The 19656-nt window shown below is 38.9% G+C and overlaps 1 protein-coding gene across 11 annotated transcripts in view; it reads left to right on the top strand.

Moving 5' to 3' along the window:
- Positions 1 to 19656, top strand: part of ZNF385D (zinc finger protein 385D) — a 439008-nt gene that overhangs the window by 256401 nt on the left and 162951 nt on the right. The window contains exon 1 of one of the 11 annotated variants that reach the window (XM_087771600.1): positions 14111 to 14352. The exons of the other annotated variants lie outside the window; for them this stretch is intronic. Within the exon in view, the coding sequence (XP_087627726.1) occupies positions 14331 to 14352 (22 nt within the window). The 5' untranslated portion in view covers positions 14111 to 14330. Of the gene's footprint in view, positions 1 to 14110; positions 14353 to 19656 lie in introns of those variants that run through there. 11 annotated transcript variants of the gene reach the window in all.

Here is a 19656-nt window from a genome sequence, read left to right on the forward strand (position 1 = left end):
AAGGATGAAAATATAGCATGTTTGAAGGCCACAAGAGTATTATAAAATTACCTTTGAAAGCTGACAATTGTTTTCAAGCATTTTTTTGAAAACTACTCAATAGTGACATAATGAACAGAAGACCTTTTCCATTATTAGCAGTACAACCTCCTCCTGACACAATTTGGGTCAAGTTCACCCCAATGTAACTTCCATAGTCTCACTGAAGCTATACCAGGAGAAAATGACCCTTTTTTGTCTTGCGAGGAAGAAAAAAAACCACCACAAAAACAAAAACCCAAGCATGTAACTGAACAAAGTGTAAGGAAAATGTGAGTCAGTGCTTTCTTACAACATAGTAAACCATTTTGTTTATATTCTTTCAGCAATATGAGAGATGAGTACAGGTTTTATGTACACTGCTTTCTCACAGTTGGTTTTATCGTTTATATGATAGGGGACAGTGTGAGCTGAATGCTGCCCTACAGTCAAGAGCTCCAGGGGCTCAGCCTTTTTTCTGTCTCTAACTGATCTCTCTGATTACGTTTTAAATGCACATTTCATCTGCAAAACAGGGATATACTATTTTCCATCTTGTAACATCAGCTAGTTGAAAATGCAACAGCTCTTGCAAAAATATTGATACTATATCATGAATGTTAATGTCCTTTGATCCTTTTGTATTATGAGTGCCTTAAGTCTGGTAAATTAGGACTTCATCAGTCAGGGTACAGAAAGATTAATTCTGTGAAGCATATCTTGGCACTGGTGGGGGGACATATCAAAAGGTGTCAATGTTTTGCTGTTGATGAGCGAGGGTCATTTAGCTTGCTGAGTTGAAAGGGTCTTTAACTAGGATTAAAAAGGGAGAGAACTATTTGGATAGCGAAGCTTCCTACTGGAGAAGCTTTATAGTCTAACTGCCCCTCTTGAAAGGATTTATTTGTTCCTTAACAACTTCATGGCATGACCCCTGATTGACAGTGAAGTGGTATTTATAGTATTTAGCCAGTCATCAGGAATGACTAATTATGCTTCCCTTGGAATGTATATGCTTTGATGACTCATGTAATATGCTCTCATTATCTCACAATTTGGTATCTCTGCTATGTTTAAAAATCTGTACGTATGTCTACTAGTGGTACTTAACATTTGCCTTTCTTAAAGTTCCATAAATATTTTGTAATTTTTAGGTAAAAACTGTTGCACCTCCTGTGGTGTCCCCTTTCAAAGTAATAGGTGTTTCTTGTTCAGTCAGTCACTCTTGCATTTGTCATTTTACAAAATCTTCTAGCAGGCTTGAATGCATGTAAGTCAAGGAAAAAAGATCAAAGGCTAATCCATTAGTAGCCTCTCAGATCTGACCTTTCCTTAGAAAATATTCCATGAAAAGTTTAAAATGACTCTTTACAAAAGGGCAAAATACTAGCAGAAAAATGATGAAATATGTAGTATGTACAATAGCAGGACCAAACCACTGGTTCATCTGCTTCTCAGCTGGAAAATCAGATTAAGTAGTCACATAATATGTAAAGAACAATCTGTTTCTGTAAGTTTGCTATTTGTATATTGCTAGGTAGTACTTCATGTAACTTTCTTCTAAAGAAATCCTGAAAGTAATCATAAAATACTACCTGAAAGCCTCTAAACTGTGCTGCTTTTTGGTTATTATTGCTTTACACTTATCTGAATCTCTTCAATTTTCTGTTTATTAAATTAAAAAATATCTAACCCCAATGAAAAGTCGAGAAATAAATAATATTTTTTTAAAAAAAAGTAACAGTGTATTTTGCCTCCCTCCACTGTGCCTAGTCTGGCACCTAAGAATAACTCATGCACCCCATTTTATTATTTATCAAAAAAATGCCTATTAATAGGAACCTATCCACCAATTTCATGGTAAAGTTTCTCAGGCAGAAATTGTATTTTTTTGCAAACATTTGCATGTTTATCCCAGGGGAAAAAAACGGTAGCCTAATAAGTACATTACCTGGATGTTGGGGATAGTTTTAATTACTTGTCTTGATTCAGACTAAGGCATTTCCCTTTTGGTCTTCCCTACTCTTGGTGACCCATTGACACAAGAGAGCTATCCTTAAGATGGTCTTTTATAGTTTGTCCTAGTGGAGTCTTTATTTGTAGATCTAAACATTGATAGCTTCAGGCAGAAGTTGATAATATCACAGGCTTTTTAAAGCACTCATCAGGTGTCTAGGAGACAGTACTCCAAATTCCTGTAATGAATAGATGAGGACAGGTGATGGGAGGTAAAGTATGTACTATGGAACCATGGATATTAATCCTTGAATAAGGGGCACAAGCCTGGGGTAGCTGGATTCCTGGTAAGCAGGAACCAGGAACCTAGTAACCAGCTGAATCCTGGTAACCAGGATTGCTGGTTAACCTCCAGCTGGGACTAATCTGCCCATCTTTCAGGTGGCTCCAATGGACTTCTATCCAGTGGATAACCCACTCCAAGAACCTTGACTAAAACCATGGTTCATTCTTATTCTTCCCCTATGATTTAGTTGGGATATTCCACAAACATGAGGAAAAAGGAGGTTTCTAACCTGACTTAGAACAGCTATGAGTCCCAGAAAACAGAGGTGTAACCAGTCATGACAAATTTTTATGCCCAGCAGCAATAAGCAGGAACCCTATAGGACTTTACTAAGGACAATTCCTACCACTAATCATACTGTAACCTGCTAAAATTTTGACCATTATAATTTAACTTTTCTTCCTCATTCTAATCAAATGTCTCTGGGGTACTGAACAGAAAGTAAAAAATCAATACAATAGACTGCAAATTTTATAACTCCTAATTCTAAAATTGGATTGGCCTCATATCCAGTGATGAAAAGAAGATTACCTTGTTGAGCAGGAATGAGAAAGAAAGAAGGGGAAACAGGAATCCTAATGCAGCTATTTACCTGTGCAGCAAGTTAATTATGCATTTGAAAAAGCATCAAGCATTGTCATGTTACACTGCATGTGCATGTGTGTGCACATGGTTAAATATAAATACGTGTGTATATGAGTGTGTGTACATGCTGTATGCAACATTGCACTACTCGTGCATGGTACTTCCTGAATTTGTTCTTAAAGTCATTGGTTTTAAAGGATGTAAATTAAGATGAAACATGGCTCAGTGGATGTTAATGTATGGACAGTTACTCTTAGTAAAAATAACTACTTCATTTAATGCGCTGGTGGACAATGATCAAGGAAGGAAGTGGTGAGTAAGTAATGAAAAGTGTATCAGTACAAAAAGTATCCACAGCTTATAGAACATGATAAATTATATTTAGTGAGATAAAACAGGCACTGCAGACTTTTGGGTGAAATGGTTTTACTGAGGCCTTCTATTTCTTATACTGTTTTCCATGAAAGCTTTTCTGTCAGTGCTGCAGTTTTCTGTTGTACAAAACTAAACTGCCAGATCACTGCAGCCCACAGATGAGTTAGAAGTCACTTTTACATTGCAGTCAACTCTGTCTGAGCAGTCAGAACAAAAATGTTCATGAAATGACAATCACTTTTTTTACATACAGAGAAAGCAGAGGGTCTGCAGATGCAGTGAGCGTAGCAGTCCAGCATACCATCATGCATCTTCATGAAAAACTCATCTTCTGTTCTGCTGTCTGCAGACCATTGCTCAGTGCTGGACAGAGATACAGACCCCTACAACTCTACAGACAGCTCTTCCTCCTCTAACACCCCTGAGCTGAGATGGTGTTGGCATAACACAGTCGTTCTGTCCAAGATGAATTCATAGGTAGTCAGTACACTTGGGAGAGTTGTCTCATATCTAGAGTCTAGAGAGATATTTCTGAGGCTTTCAAACCTAGCTGAAATTCTTTCAGTTGTTAGTGCTTTGCAGGAATATGAAATGAAGCCATAATGTACACCTTCATCTGTGGGCCACAAAGATGGTAAAGGGTTTAGAGGGGAAGCCATGTGAGGAGCGGATGAAGTCACTTGGTCTGTTCAGCCTGGAGAAGAGAAGACTGAGGGGAGACCTCATCACGGTCTACAGCTTCCTCACGAGGGAAGGAGAAGGGGCAGGTACTGATCTCTTCTTCCTGACGACCAATGATAGGACCCAACGGAACAGCAGGAAGATATGCTAGGGGCATTTTAGGATGGACTTTAGGAAAAGGCTCTTCACCCAAAGAGTAGTGGAGCATTGGAACAAGCTCCCCCAGGAGGTAGTCATGGCGCCAAGCCTGACAACATTCAAGAAGCAATTGGACAATGCCCTCAGACATATGGTGTGATTTTGGGGGTTGTCCTATGCAGGGACACGAGTTGGACTGGATGATCCTTGTGGTCCCTTCCAACTCAGGTTATTCTATGATTCTCTGATTCTGTGAATCTATACTGTTCTTCTGTATAGTGCAGAGAAGAAAAAATTCTGTGAGGTAAGGACTTAGTTCAGTATTTTCTGCCTCTACATCCATATTTAGGCACCTAGAGTAACTAGGCTTATTTTTAGAGGTACTGAGTGGCAAACTGACTAAAAGTCAAGTCACCAAATTATCTAAAAATAGCAGCAGTGCTCTATTTAGGCAATCATGTTTCAAAATTATTAATTTTCTAATTGTTTTGGCATAAATACAGTTGCAAAGTATTTGTATTAGAATGGCATCTGAAAAGTGCATACTGAAGAGAGAGCTTGGCTTTGGGATACAATCTTTCTATTCAGCTGTGGGAAACAGATAGAATTAGTTATAGGCTGCTATTATGGCAGGGTGTTTTCAAACCTGATAATTAAATTCAGAAGTAGGGCAGATCAAAAGGAAACCGTACAGGAAAAAGATGTAACAAGAAAGTCAGGAACAGATAGAGACAGGAGTTTTTTGCTGTACATGTCGTTCTGAATTAGAATGGCAGGAGGCTCTGTCAATAAGATCAAAAGGTGGAAACAGAGATGAAAACTCTCCTTTTACTGTTAATTATTATAAGCCAGGTAGGAATCTATTTGAGCACTATTGGCAGAGTGCTAAAAAGCAGTAGCTTCCCCCCACCCCTTCTTCTGGGAGAAGAGTACTGCAGCATTTGAAATTTAAAAGAAATCAATTGTTCCTGGGTGATTTTAAAATATTTTTTCTTTTCACTATTAACATTAAATGGCTATATCATCTAACAGCCACTTTGTGACATGCTCCCATTTTTTCTTAAAGGTAAGCATGAATAGCATAAATTAATCTACAGGGATTTTAGTGGAACGTGGTTATTGTAGGATACCAGCTTGGTCATTCCAGAGTGGTAGTTTCCTCTGTGCAGAGAGACAGACATTTTTGATCTTTGTTTTTTACATAGGATGAAATATTGAGGCACTGTGTGATCATTTAAGATCCCAGGAAATTTTGTCAAGCACTGGAGAAGCTAATGTTATAGTTAATTCCTTAGGAGATAATTCAGTTTTCTTGTATAAATTTCATGCTGGTTTCACTTGCAGGTGTTCTTCATGTTCTGTTCTAAATTGCTGCTTAGTGTGGCTGAGCATAGTTGGTAGTCGCTGTGATGATCGCAGATGGAGCCAAATTTCAAAGGGCATGAGTGATGTGCAGGGGTCTCAGATCTTTTAAGAGGTTTTGAAGTCTTGGCTGGGATTCAGCTTGCATTTCTCGGAGTATGTAAAGTTAGGTGTGTGTGTATAGGTGTCTACAAGTGAATTAGGTGTCTAAGCTCCCCTTTTGATTGGTGAAATTCTAATCAATATAGTTAAAGGAGCTTAGAGAGCTACCTGGCCAACCAAAGTTGGTGTCTACTTCCAGATGGAATAACTCTTCTGACTTTTACTGCATCAATTTGATTTCCATTGACTGTGATGGGAAATTAGACATCCAGCTTGCAGGTAGGCACCCACACATACACGTAAAAACTTAGGTGTCAGTCTCTGAGTCAAATCCCACCTACAGTGAGATCTACTGTGGAAAAAATAAATATCACTGATATTTTCACTTCATAATGATTTCTTTCTTACACTCTGTTGTGAAGCTTGCATGTGTGGAACTGCAAAATGCTCACACATGGACATGTGAATCAAATTCAGCACTGGTGTGAATAAAAACAGTATAAGTTTTTCAAACCTGTATCATAAAAAGCTGAACACTGTGCTGTAACTTGCATCTTTTTATACCCTCGAATTAGTGCCTTGTCTGCTGCTGTTTTGTCCTCCTCCCCTTTTTGCATGCCAGTTTCTGATAGACTGCAGCTTCCTCTCCTTTGACAAGCATTTCCTTTGATAGCAACGTGTTGGCCAAAATAATTTTTCCTTGGATATTAAAGAGGAATTAAAACACATCATGTATGTTTTCTATGAGACTAGTTAGGCTGTTTTGTAGTTGTTGGAGATGAAATTTCTCCTGCCTAACTGTAACTGGCTAAAAGTTTATCATCTAACCTAAGTTAAATGTTGGTATCTCTCTGTGAGTCAGTTGAATGAGAGGAGTACCTGCAGAGAGGGACCGGTCGTCTTGCTCTCAGATAACAGTTTACCATGGGATGAGTTGCCCCAGAAGGCACCTGTAGCACTGGCTAGTTTAGTTGAAATGCCTCCTTTTTAGGTAGCTACAGCTGGATGTGCCTTAAGCTCCTGCTTGTTCTTAGTTCCAAACGCGGTGCTGGCACCTTGCTGATGCTTCAGGTGCTGCGGCAAAGTATCTCAGCTCTCCAAACCAGGAGAGAAGTTGTAGTGCTGTGCAGCTGGCAGTGTTTGTGTCCGTTCATGGCTATTGGTCTACGCTGTAGCCTTGCTCCTGTCGATTGATTCAGTATAAAAAACAAGCTGCTCTGCACCCATTCACGTTGGTACTGCATCTGCCAGCATTTTCCTCTCACAGTTATATATTGAAATCACAGCTCAGTGCCTTCGTAATCACTGGGAAACGTAAAATCATACTGCATTGCTACTTTTTTTCTTTTCATTTTTGAACAGCTCTATACAGCATCAAGAAAATGATAAGTATTGTTTCGTGCCCGTATCTTGAAACTTTTCCATTTAGGGACTTAAGGGTGTGGAAATTTATTTGATTGTATTCTATAGGAGCAAACAGAATACAGATAACGTGCTTTAAGATGTTTTATTTCTTAAAGGAAAATTAGGAGGAGAACTGTTTAGGAAGAAAAAGATAGAAAGGCTTGGAAAGAAAATTGACACTTCCTTAAATAACTAGAGGTCACCAGATGACTAAAAAAAGTCGTGTCATGTTCAGAAAATGGGAAACTTTGGCTAAATGTCTGTTCTGGTTCAGCCACAAAATAAGGACAGCAACTAGAAATTAAAAAGCAAGTTGGAACAAAATTATAAAAGAGGAAGTGGATACTAATCGATATAAATTAGAAGAAGTATGGAAAATTTATAGGGAAAGCCAAAAACAGGAAATGAAAAATCTGTGGTTGGCAGGGCAAAGGACAATAAAAAGTTGTTAGTGTATTAAGAATGAAAATCCTAATAGTATAAGCCACTAGATGGAGATAGTAAGATTGTTACAAGTGATTTGAAAGAGCTATAAGTGTTAAATAAATATTTTTATTCTGTATTTTGAAAAATGCTTGATACTGTCCTCATGTCATGAGTGTGCTGAGGCACCTTCCAAAATGCCTGGAAGAAAGAAAGGAAGATGTCAAGCAGCACCTACTTGGACTAAAAACTATTTAAAATCAATAGGCCTGGATAACTTTAGCACAAGAGTCCTAAAAGATTTGTTGAGGAGATCCCCATTTTATTGATGCACCTTCTTGAAGGAAAAAAAAAAAAACCTAAACCAAAAAAAGAAACCCAAACAAAAATTAACCAACCACCCCACTCCTCCCCTTCCCCCCCCCCCCCCCCCCCCCCGGCAAAAAAACAACCAACCAAACAAAAAACAAACCCACACAAAAAAAAACACCCACATAAAACCACAGGGGAGTAGAGGAGTACTAATGATTTGCTGATATTGAAATGTAACTGATACTTATGCAATAATTGCATTGCTCTCATTTCTAAGCAAAATGAAAAGGTCTCTAATTAATAATGCAATAAATTTTAGCTGGTTTAGTTTAATCAAATATAAACAGACAGTTAAAACAGGCAGTATAAGCAGACCATTTCACTATGCAATATCTGATTTTGTTACTTGAGACTTGTCATTTGGTTGATAAAGATGATTTTAGAAATAATAGACATGCATAGACTAGACTGTTAATAATGGTTTGTTTTCTTTTAAACAAGTGCACTATACAGTAAAAGGTATGTACACATCTGATTAAGAAGGGATGAATTGACAGATCCTCTACATACCAAACTTAACTAATTCATGATGGTACAATCAGAAATGCAAAATGCAGGTTAGACTTATGAACAGATTGCATCCTGTAAATCAGAGTGCAAAAAAAAAAAAAATCTAGAGTGTGAAAGCTGTACAGAATTTCTCAGTGCAACATCTGGATTTATAGATTTAAATTTATGTATTATAAATTTATAAATTGTGAGAATACAGTGCCTGGATTTGGTGATGAATCTTAAAAGGTATGTTGCAAAATTGTAGAGTGTTGGAAAGATGGACAAAAAAAGTGAAGCATTGACTAATTTGTTCACCTCACCAAGGGTAGTGATGGATTTTCTACGTGTGATATACTCAAAACCCACACGTTAGACAAATTTTATTGAATGCAGTACAGAAATAAAATTACAAGGGAAAGAGGGAGAAAGGAAGGACTATGCATGTTGATGTTACTACTAGTTCCAGTTTTCATTCTTTGACTGAAAAAAAAAAAAACAAAAACAGGGGGGGAGGGGGAGAGAGGGAGAGAGAAAATATCTTTGATATGGAGTCAGACAAGCCTCTCAGTCTTGTCATTTGCTTTTAAGACCATCTTTCTCTTTAAAATTACTATCAATATACATAGTCAAAGAAGCTTCTGCACCAATTGTGTATTCATTCACATTCATTGTCTTAAATCTTGTCACATGCTTAGGAGCAAAAGATGACAGGAATGGGAATTTAGTGAAACAATAAGCAGCAATAGTGCCTAAAATATTGGTTTGGTTTTATGTTGGAAGCATTCTGTTTGTTTGTGCAATAACTATCTATATCTGTGGGAAGGAAATTCAGAAAAATATCACCTTTCAATTGCCACGTCATCTGTGTTCAAACTATAAAATACTAGACGTACTAGCTTTAAGCTTACAAAAACACATATTGTCACTATTTATATTTCTTAAGCCTCATATGTAGAAAATCCCAGTTGCTTAAAAACAACAGTGCTGCAAGTACTGTTACTGAACTGATAAAGACTGCATGGCAAAGATTTGTAAAGGCTCTCAGAATCAAAGGTGAGTCTTTGTTTACCTCTTGAAAATGCTTTTATAGAGGTTCTGGTTAGCCATTTCCAATAGAGAATGGAGCAGTTGATCAGATAGCAGCTAAACTAATGAAAAGCATCATGGAAGTGACAGGAAGATTAATTAAGTTCCTCCAGTTGTATTCACGTGTGGCGGTACAGAGTTCCTTTGGGTACTGCTGCAGTTAAATGGTATTCATGGTGACAAATATTGCAGATTTCCAGAAGTGACACTTCTGAGTCAAGGGTAAAAAACACATTTGGTAGTTTTAGCCAGTGGAGAATGTGCAAAACCAAAGATGAGCATCTATGGCTAGTTAAGATATACAAACATAACTTGCTTCTTCCCTTCTTATTCTTTAGCGTAACCTCAAGAGATTAGTAATGAATCACAAAATCTGCATTATTGTGCAGTATGTCTTAAACTACTCCAGATGGCTTCAAAATAGAAACAAACCAAATTTCTAGCTAATGTACTTAGTATATTTGATTCGAGGTACAGAAGTATGTGCACTTGGAAACACTTTCAATTACTTTTGGAGCCTTACAAATCTGTGACTTGTTTGCTGTTTTTTATTTCTGCACTGTGGTTACTGTAGTACTAATAGGAGTGAAATATCTACAATACATAAATTTCCAAATTATGTAGGAGTTCTAGTCCTACTTTACCTTCAAGTATCTTTTAGTTTTGGGGTGCTTTTGGCGGATTAGTAGGTCATGTGATTTGGATTGCTTCTCCCACTTTGTTTTCAGAAATGAATGTTTGCACAATACATTTTTATTCTTAATAGCTGTCTCTGTACAGTAGATAAAATTTATTTTAGGAAAACCTGGAAACCTTTCAAGTGTATGAGATCTTTTAACCTACTACACATGATGCATAAACTTAAAATGTTGTGTCACTAGTGTATTTTGTTGCCTACTATTACATTTCTGCCAGCAAAGAGTCCCTGGATATGCTGCTGCATTTGCAAGAAAAGGTTTGTGGTCAGCCTCGCTAATTGAAATTCATCAAAGCCAACTGGTAAGAGTCTGGATATAAATCTAACATTAGTTGCCTCCTGGGAGAGTTCAAGACTGGAAGAGAGTTTTCCAGGAATCCTAGGGAATTAACTGGGTGCATTAATATTAAATATTAATTGGTCTCTGCAACAGACATGCCTGCAAGTGGTTTTAATACTTACTATGGAGGCATTGTGTAAATCAGTGGATAGATAAAAATCAGTAGAAAGCATAGATAGCGCGGCTAGTTCACGAAGAGTGGCCTTCTGGCTCTAGACCAAGTCGTGCGTGGGGAGTAACCTGTAGCTTTCCCAGCTCTGGAGAAGTGTAGAGTATGCGCTATACTTCTGGGAGATGTGTCCTCTCAGCTTGCTTTTTGCTTGTTCTGAGGAGGTGATGTTTTATGGGGTTGTCTGCATTTTGAAAATCTGCTCTTTGTGGCAAACCCGTTACCAAAGTGGGGTTGTCAAGGCAAGGAAGGGCAGAAGAAATCAAGGTGGAGACGCTATTAGGAAAAAAAGCAGCAGGCTGTTGGGAAAGAGGATTTCAGGGAGTAGAAGCTACTTCTGTTATTAGAAATAAGGGTGCAGGGTAGCTGTTTTAGCAGAAGGTACTTTTTTTCATGATATGTTTATGGTATTGCTGAATCACAAGGGGTTTGGGGTTTTGTTTTTATTGGTGAACCATGCATGAAAATATGATAATTTTGCAGTTGACCTGCATCTGTAGAAAAGCTAAATGGTGGGTGCTGGCTTGATGATTGGGAGTTTGCACTGTGGGCTGACATCATGGGCTAATTTGCTTATTCATTCTGCATGATGCTGCATGCCCAGACTGGGTCGACTCAAATCTCCAGACGCACACGAGTGTTTGCTGCTCCTGACTGTGCTTCCCCACAGTTGTGTTCTGCAGAGTCCTCAGTGCTTGAGTTAAAACACCAGCCATTTGGGTTTGCAATTACTAAACTAATCATTGCTTTCACTGACAGTGACAATATCCCACTCTGGGAATAAAATTTATTCTTTGTTCCTTGTTTGAAACTCTACTTCTTTTTGCAGTTTATTAACGTTGTATGTGTGTAAATGAAAGCAAAGGTTGGCATGGAGTATGTGAATTTGGGCTGTAAAAGCTTTCTCTGAGAGACCACCAGTGATTTTCCCTGCTCCCTTGCATTTGTTCCATAGTTAAAATGCAAAGAAATTAAAGAAAACTTCTTGTTTTAGTTTCTCTTTGGCTGCTTTGATTGTATGCTTAATGTAAGAACAAATGAGATGCAATAAGGGGGGAGATGGTCCTGATTGTTTTGCATCCTAAAGGGAAAAACAAAAGCGGAAGTAATGTTCAGATGTAGTAGAGAATACGTCGGTCTATGTGGCGCTTTGCTGTTTACACTTCCTGAGGAGCTGACCTGCCATCAGACTCCACTGAATTGGTACAGGTTTTGTAACAGAGCAGCCAGCTCAAGAAGGGATATTTAAAGGCAGCATGGTTGCTGCCTGACCTCTAATGGTACATCTACACAGACATGAGTCTGGATAGGGCTCTCAGCTGGCTAGCTGATGGCACAAATCAGCGAGGCATATCAGCTTGGAGGAACGTTGAGACTGGAGGTAGCCTACATCTCACAGGGTCTGGCTCCTGACAGAATGAGCCTGAGCTTTTCTGTGATAAGGTAAACTCAGCCTAACAGGCAAATGAGGTGCCTGGGTGCAGGCTGTCCTAAAGGACATCGCACAGTATCTCTGCAAAAGCACTTTGGAGCTAGCAAAGGAGCTGAAGGATTTCACAGTGAATTGATTCTCTGAGCTTTTATCCTCGGTGAAGGGAGGGGAGGGAATGCTTGTGCTGCAGAAGGCTCCTAATAGTAGCTTATACCTACTGCTCAGAGGACGTTAGAGTGGCTCAGCTGAGATATTTTAAACCAGCCTTTGAGGGTGGTATTTTCTCCTGGAGTGAGGTGTCCTTCTTTGTACAGTAGAAGTGAATGAACATTATAATGATGAGGTAGAGGAAAGGAAGGTGCCATGAATACCCTCTGTTACTTGCTGTCCAAACCCTCTAGTTAAAATACATGCCATGGTTTCTAGACAGCTGCTTCTTCCCCGCCCTCCCCCCCCCCCCCCCAAGGGTTTCTAGATAGTATTTCTTCACTGTGATTTAGGCTTTGCTCAACTTCAGCTGCTGTTGGTCAGTTAGAACCATGCAAGAACTTTTGATCTTCCTACCTCAGCACTATGGGCTCAAAGTGCGCTCCTGCACTGTGTGCTCTTTAGTTGTGAGGCAAAGTTTATTTTGGAGTTTATCTGTGTACCGTGTATCACTCATTTCAGGCATGTCTCTTCTTAGGGGAGATGGAATAAGAAAGGGCACTGAGAAAGGCTAGGCATCAGAAATGGAAAGCTGTGGAGCTGCCAGTGAGGGACAGGACTTAAATTTATGCCCCAGTTGCCCCCAGCAGTGTTTCATCTCGGTGACTTTCATACAGTTAGCATGAAACCTCATGAGAGCAGTGCAGCAGAGGACTCTTGCTGAGATGTGTAGCGGTGATGTGCATCAGGGCTCTTAACTCTTCTGCTGCAATTGGAGCATTCCTTGGCTGCTGTTCTGGTGGGATAATTTTGCCCTAAGTGATTGGACCTCATGAAATAGCAGTTACTGTGTGGAGTTTTACAAATAAGAAGTGGAGCTTTAAATGAATTATACCTGTCATCCTCTTTCCTGTAGAATGAAAGCATTCATCCCATTAGATCCTATTATAATGAAATAAACACTTCAGCATACTGTCCATTATTTTTTACCTTTATTTAGTTTAAGTGTATTATCAGTGATACATGCCAGACTGACAGCAGGAAACCAATGTCTTCTATTGATTCACAGAAGAGACATAATACATGCATAAATACAGACCGCATCGGCTTTACCATGCCGCCACACCAGTGTGTGTCAGATCCATCCCGAGGCACTGTATCTAGATGGTGGACAGTATTTCGGTATTTCTTTCGTCTTTCTTCCTCTGAAGCTGCTACTAGTTTGTATAGCAGCAGGGACTGTGTGTGGACCTATTTACAACAAACTTAGGGCCACTCCATTTGTTACAGAACAATAAAATAGCTACCAGCTGCTAATGACTTATCAACCTGGGCCAGAAAGGAACTGGAGACCTGGAGGGTGAAAGGTTGTAAACTCCATTACAAATCCTCACTGTCATATATCTCCTGTCCTCGCACTTTGTTATTTATATGAAGAAAACATAGTTTAAAAAAAATCTACCACAAACTACCTATCTGTCCGTTGTTTTTTTAAAAATAGAACACACTGAGCTTTATCCAACATTCAGATTAAAATAATTTATTGAAATGGAACTACTGATTTGGGGGGGGGGAGGGAAAAAAAAAAAAGGTCCCTGGGGACGTGATCTTGCAAAGTGCCGAGCATCTTTATCTTCTGCTGAAGCTGGGGCATCAGGGCACTCGGGGCTTCTCCTGGAGCCTGCCCTTCAAAGAGAAATACGCTAACAATATACGCTTTGTCTTTCCCATCTATTATGTAATTGAGCACGTTATGTCACTGAACACGTTTGCTGCCAAAAAAAAAAAAAGGAAAAAAAATACGTACGATTTCAGAAGGCTTTTTTTTTTTTTTCTCCAAGCCAGAGTTAGGTTAACCAGGATATTAGAGCACGTCGTTGCAAGCCCGTTAAAGAAAAGATCTCTTTGTAGTACTCTTAGTCTTGATGTCACAGGCACAGCAAGGACATCAGAAGGAGGAGTCAGATTACAGTAAGAATGGGCAGTGCAGCATGCAGCCGGAGTAAACGCTAAATCAGACAGGGATTGTATCAGGGATAAGACTGCCTGCAAAGCGCTCATCCTCAGGAGGCACACTGCTCACTCACGCTTCTTGTGCTGGGAAATTTCCACATAATGTAGAATGAAAGAGCTCTGTTGTACATGTCAGCCCTGTGCGGGAGCTAATGCTGAATACACAGCGGTGGGATCTTGACTGCATGATTAATGAGAAACATAATGTATTTTGGTAAGTGTTAACTGTGATGTAATTCTGCTTCTGCTGACATTATCAATAGGAGTGATTATTATAAATTTTGGATTCAAGAACATTTCGTGCTGGCACGCACCTAAAACTGACAACTGGGGAATCCTGTCGGCTGTGCAGTTTGAAAGGATTCCATTGTCTGGGAAATTTTCTGTTTGAGTGGGCTACCGCGTAGTTTTAGCAGCTTGAAAAATAAGCTAGATAGGATGAACTCATCCTAGGTTTGTTTTATATGAACTTGTGTTTCATCTGCCGCGAGGGGCTGAGAAATGGTTGTGAGGCATGGGAAGTTTTAGACGAACTTAATGTAATGGACGAGCTGGTACTGCACTGTCTGTGGTGGGGAGGCACAGTAAGCCTTAGTATTTCATTCAGCTTTTAGTTTGAAGAATTCAAAGACACAAAGGTGAAACAATGCTTTATTTGCAGCGGTGTGTTTGCCGAGTACTCTGCATTATGCAGATCACCGGTGTGGGGTTGGCTCCTAGCATACCACGAAATGCATATTATTTTAAGCCTTTAGAGGTCTCAGAGCTGTTAAATATTTGTGCAGAGTTTAGTTTTGTTGCTTGATGGAAATCTTCCTTAGGCTTACAGCTGAGCTGGCTGCATACCCTAAAAACATGCTGGAGCGTAGAGCTATGTCTAAGCAATGTAGTGCTGCAGTACTGGGCTGGGATGTACAATTGCAATATAATGCTGCAAGTTAGTGCTGCTAAATAGCAAAAAAACCCAAAAACAAAACCAAAAAAAACCACAAAAAAAACCCCAAAAACTTAGTGGTGTGATGGAAAAAATACTATTCCTGGCTACTTGAAATCTCATCTAGCCTCAGTGTTAATTTATAGATGCATAATACTTAGAATGAACACGGAGCAGAGAGTTGGAGGATTTCTGGGACATTCAGCAGCTTTCTCAGTTTCATTAAATATTGAATCAGGAGTTCACTTCAAGCTTTAAGAGAAGAACTTTTGTAATATTCTGAGCCCTGTTACAAAAGTACTATGCTTTATGACATGCTAAGCATTATTTACTTATTTTCATAAAATTAAAAATATTGGGGGGGAGGTGTTGTCTTTAACAGTGAAACCCATCAATTATGAAAGCAGATTGATTTTGATGTAAACTGTCCTAACAGAAAAAATATAAATTGGCTGAGTTGTCAGAACCGCTCAGAGTCCCTTCCAAAGATAAATTTGCAATGTTTTAGCTTTGCTACGTTTTCCAAAGAATGAGGAAGAATAGACAAGCATTGTGGTTTTAGGTTTGAGTACTTTGGATTAAGTCTCTTCACCATTTAAAAATGTGGCATTAGATTAATTTTTTGCTCATTTCTTTTGGGTTATTTTTCTACCTTTAATATCATTGCAAGCACGAGGTGGGTTTTCTTTTTCTACAGACAGTTTTGCAACAATTGCCTATGTGACTAGGATTAGAAGTTATGGTTTCCTGAAGTTACACTGGTTAGGGTATTAGGTATATGTTAGCTATATGGTATTTAATTTCATCATTTTTTTTTTTTCTGTCGGTAATTTTCAGAAACATGTGATGGTGATAAAACTTATTTTGGTGTTACTACTTTGAAAAAATACAAACCGCTGTTTCACATGCTTATTTGTTTTCTGGTGCAACACAAGTTTTTAATTGGAACAAACTGGATTGTGGTTTCTCTCTGCTTTGTAGGAAATTTCACTTCTGAGAGCAGAACTGAAAGTTTCTGTTAGGCAGGTTCTCAGTCTGTTTTGTTCAGTCTGAAACTTCCTTTAATATTAAGTTTTAAATGAATGTTCTTGTTTCTGTCTTTTGCGTAACAAAGCATGAGCTAATGGGGATAATGTTTACCTGTGGTTTTCCTGGGTGTTTTTCTACTCTGTCTGTGGGAAACCAGAAAGGCTGTAATCTCACCTGTCCCTGTTGTAACACTTACTGCACAAAGCAGTATTGCACAGAGCCAGATGAAAGCTTGACTGCGTACCTCGCACACCTACTTTGACTTAAAATTGCTATAGCCATCACACAGACAATATTGGAATTTTATATTTTCTGAGGGGAAAAAAATAATTTCCTTTTAATATTAGTGAAGAATTCTGTGGTATTTTTCCCTCTGTGCATGCTACTATTGGACCACCTAAAGAATAGGAAGGGAAGAAAAAGAAAGCATTTCTGTGTTTGTATGCATCTTGCTTGTTTTCTGGGCCTTCTTGTCTAATTGCTGCTGATGTCAGGTGGCCTAGTGGGAACACGTGTACAGCGTTAAGGTTGAAATAAATACTGAAATAATTACCATGGAAAGTAAGACCTAACCCTCTGGAAGTATTATTCTTATAGAGCAAGTATTAATGGCTTAAGTGAGTTTCTTAACCATCAGAGAGAAAAGTTGCTAAATTCAGGGATCGTTCATAGTGTTTCTTGCTCTCTTTAAAGCTGTAGCCTCCAAGAAGATTTTGGGCTGAGATATTCTACTATGCTACTACATTCTACTATGTATATTCTACTATTTGAGCTGAGCTTTCAAATAATTAAACTTACTGTGACCCTTTTAATTGCATGAGCCTTTCTTTCATGTTGCACCAGAATTTTGATGGAGTGATTTCAATAACTGCTAATTTTCACTCACTGTGTAGTGCTTTAGCGTTTGTTGTTTGGTCACCGTGGATACATTTGTTACTTATTGTATTGGTTTTGCATTCATCATTTTGAGTTGAACAGAAATACGGAATTGTAATAATAATAATAATAAAATTCCTACAAAATGATGTAGTGTGTGTTATAGAGTAAGCGAAAAGCCAATGAAAATAATAAATTTCTGTTAAATGTTTTAATAGATAGATGTTTTGCACTTAAAAACATACATACCTACCCCAAAGCAACTTTTGCTTGCATTTATCTCCAGTTAATAATTTAATGTAAGATAAAACTCAGTTGCGACCGTTCTCAGCAGCTCCGAGAGGAGAAACAGTGGGTGGCTGTCAGTGCCACAGCGCTGATGTTGCACGCTGATAACAGGGCACCTCCTCTAGTCCTGCTCAGCGCTACGGCTCTGCTGTGGCCAATGGTCACAGCTGGACGCTGCCACCTCTACCTTAAAAGGTCCAGCTGGTCGCTGCTGCCTTGGCTCGGCCACTTCGCCAGCATCGCGCCTTCCTCGGCCTGGCAGCGTGGGCAGCTCATGGGAGCTGGCTCATCATGTGAGCGTGATGGCTCCCGTGGCCACCCCTCGGGCTGGGTGGCCAGTCTGTTCGGGTCCGGTGGAAAGTGCTCTTCAGCGTTTGGGAGGTAAGGGGGTAGAGCTTTTGGTGTGTGCCGTGCACTGGTACCGTACGGAAAGGGTGTTGAACCGGAGGAAATGCTGCAGTGATATTGCAGTTATGGGACAGTGAGCACTGGTCCTGAGGGCTCAGTAAACCCTGCCTGGAACTGAGAGGGGAGCCAATCCTCCACCCCCACTGCCAAAAAATCACTCCCCTGTGCACCCCCAGACTTTGCCCTCGGTGAAGAAGCACAACCAAAAAAAAAAAAAAATCAAAATTTACAAAGAAAAGGGAAAAAATAAGAGAGAACCTTGTACTCTTCCTTTTTTTTTGTGTTGTTTTTTTTTTTTTTTTTCTTTTTTTTCCGCTGCCCTCTGTGGACCTATTACTGTCTTAAGTAACTTCTGTTCTCGATGTTTTTGTTCACATTATACAGGAAACCTAATATATTGGGGTGGAAATGAATATCCTATGGGATAAAATAATAGAACTATTAAGGGGAAAAAACAAACAATTTTTGCCTGAAAATACCCTCACAGTTCTGTTTGCATGTTGGCTGTTTTCGGTGGGGTTTTTTCAGTCAATGTTGTGTAGTAATTCATCTGCATACATACTACTATTCTGAGTATCACTTTTTATTTCTGGAACACTTTCTTGTAGAAGAGATTCATGCTGGATGAGTCATGGAAGAAAAAATACCCCCCCACACCCCAAATCTCACCACCTCTTTAAAGAAAACACACATTGTACAAACCAACCAACCAACAAAACCTGTTTCAGCAGTTTCAGTGAAAATATTTAGTTGTCACTGGTTTGTTTTTAGGAGGTTATATTTCCTTCTAGGTTAGACACTGCGGAGGCCTTTCATAGCATTTCTGTTTGCCTTCATTTAACGCAGGATGAATCGGTGATGATAAGGCTGTGCTTTTAAAATGTTTTGAGAAACACAGTGGATTATTAATTGAGTTTTATCACCAGCCATCTGCAATAAGAAAGTGTAGTTAATATATAATGGATGCTGTATGTGACAGAAGAATTCAGCTGAGCAAGCCAATGTATAGGATCTTGAAATCTGCAGGAGCCTGATGTTTATACTTGGAACATTGCAGCCTCCTGGGCAGTCAAGTTCATATCTTGAAGCACTGAATAATCATTAATGCATGTATACATAATAATAATACAAAAATCCTGTTTGAACTTACAGGAACTGCTCTGTGCTAGATTGTACCCTTTTAGATTCTGTTACAGAAACCGTTTATTTAAAATACCTCTAAATCTATCCAGTGTGTTGCCATAAATAAAGGGTGATTTCACCATCTCATACACACAAAAAAAGTCATTCCCAGCATTACCTTTCTTGTGGGTGGCAGAATTGCTCCAAAACCAAAATCAGAATTAATGGTTTCTTGCTTCATTAGAGAAGATTAGATCAGAGTTGCTTCAGCTGAAGGTCCTTCAACAGAAAGCGTGTGTGTGCGCGCATGTGAATGTGTGTCTGTACATGTTTTAACTGGGATGATTGTGGAATCTAATCCTGCATCCCTTCTTAATAAATGTCTTCCTTCTGTTAAGAAATGAAATGTTAAGTAGAAAACAGATTTTTAAAATTTTCATTATGATGCCATGCCTCTGTCCTGTTTCTGTCCTTTTTCATCTTTTTTTTTCCTAGGAGACAATTTGTATAAATTATTTTTATAAAATATTTTAAAATAATGAGAGCCTTTGAGTGCAGAATTATTTCAGAGTCATATGGCTTCTACCTCTCTGTGCCTGTCTGCAAATATCCTTCCATGTTATTTTGATTTCTTTTTATAACCGGGTGGCAGTTCTAGAAATTCTCGCAATTACAAAAATGTTAATCGGGCTACAGGAATCCTTTCAAAGCTTTTGCCTCTCATTGAACTAAAGAAGATGGTGGTACTTGAAAAAGAAGAAATATATTTGCACTTGATAAAGGAAATATTTCAATTTGGTATTAGATCATGAAAAGTTCTTGAAATACAGTAGAGGTCATAAGGGCTTCAGTTTTTAAAAG

Source organism: Nipponia nippon, unplaced genomic scaffold (genome assembly GCF_047370975.1).
Source record: "Nipponia nippon isolate SJK-2023a ecotype South Korea unplaced genomic scaffold, ASM4737097v1 scaffold_1, whole genome shotgun sequence".
Taxonomy (NCBI): Eukaryota; Metazoa; Chordata; class Aves; order Pelecaniformes; family Threskiornithidae; genus Nipponia; species Nipponia nippon.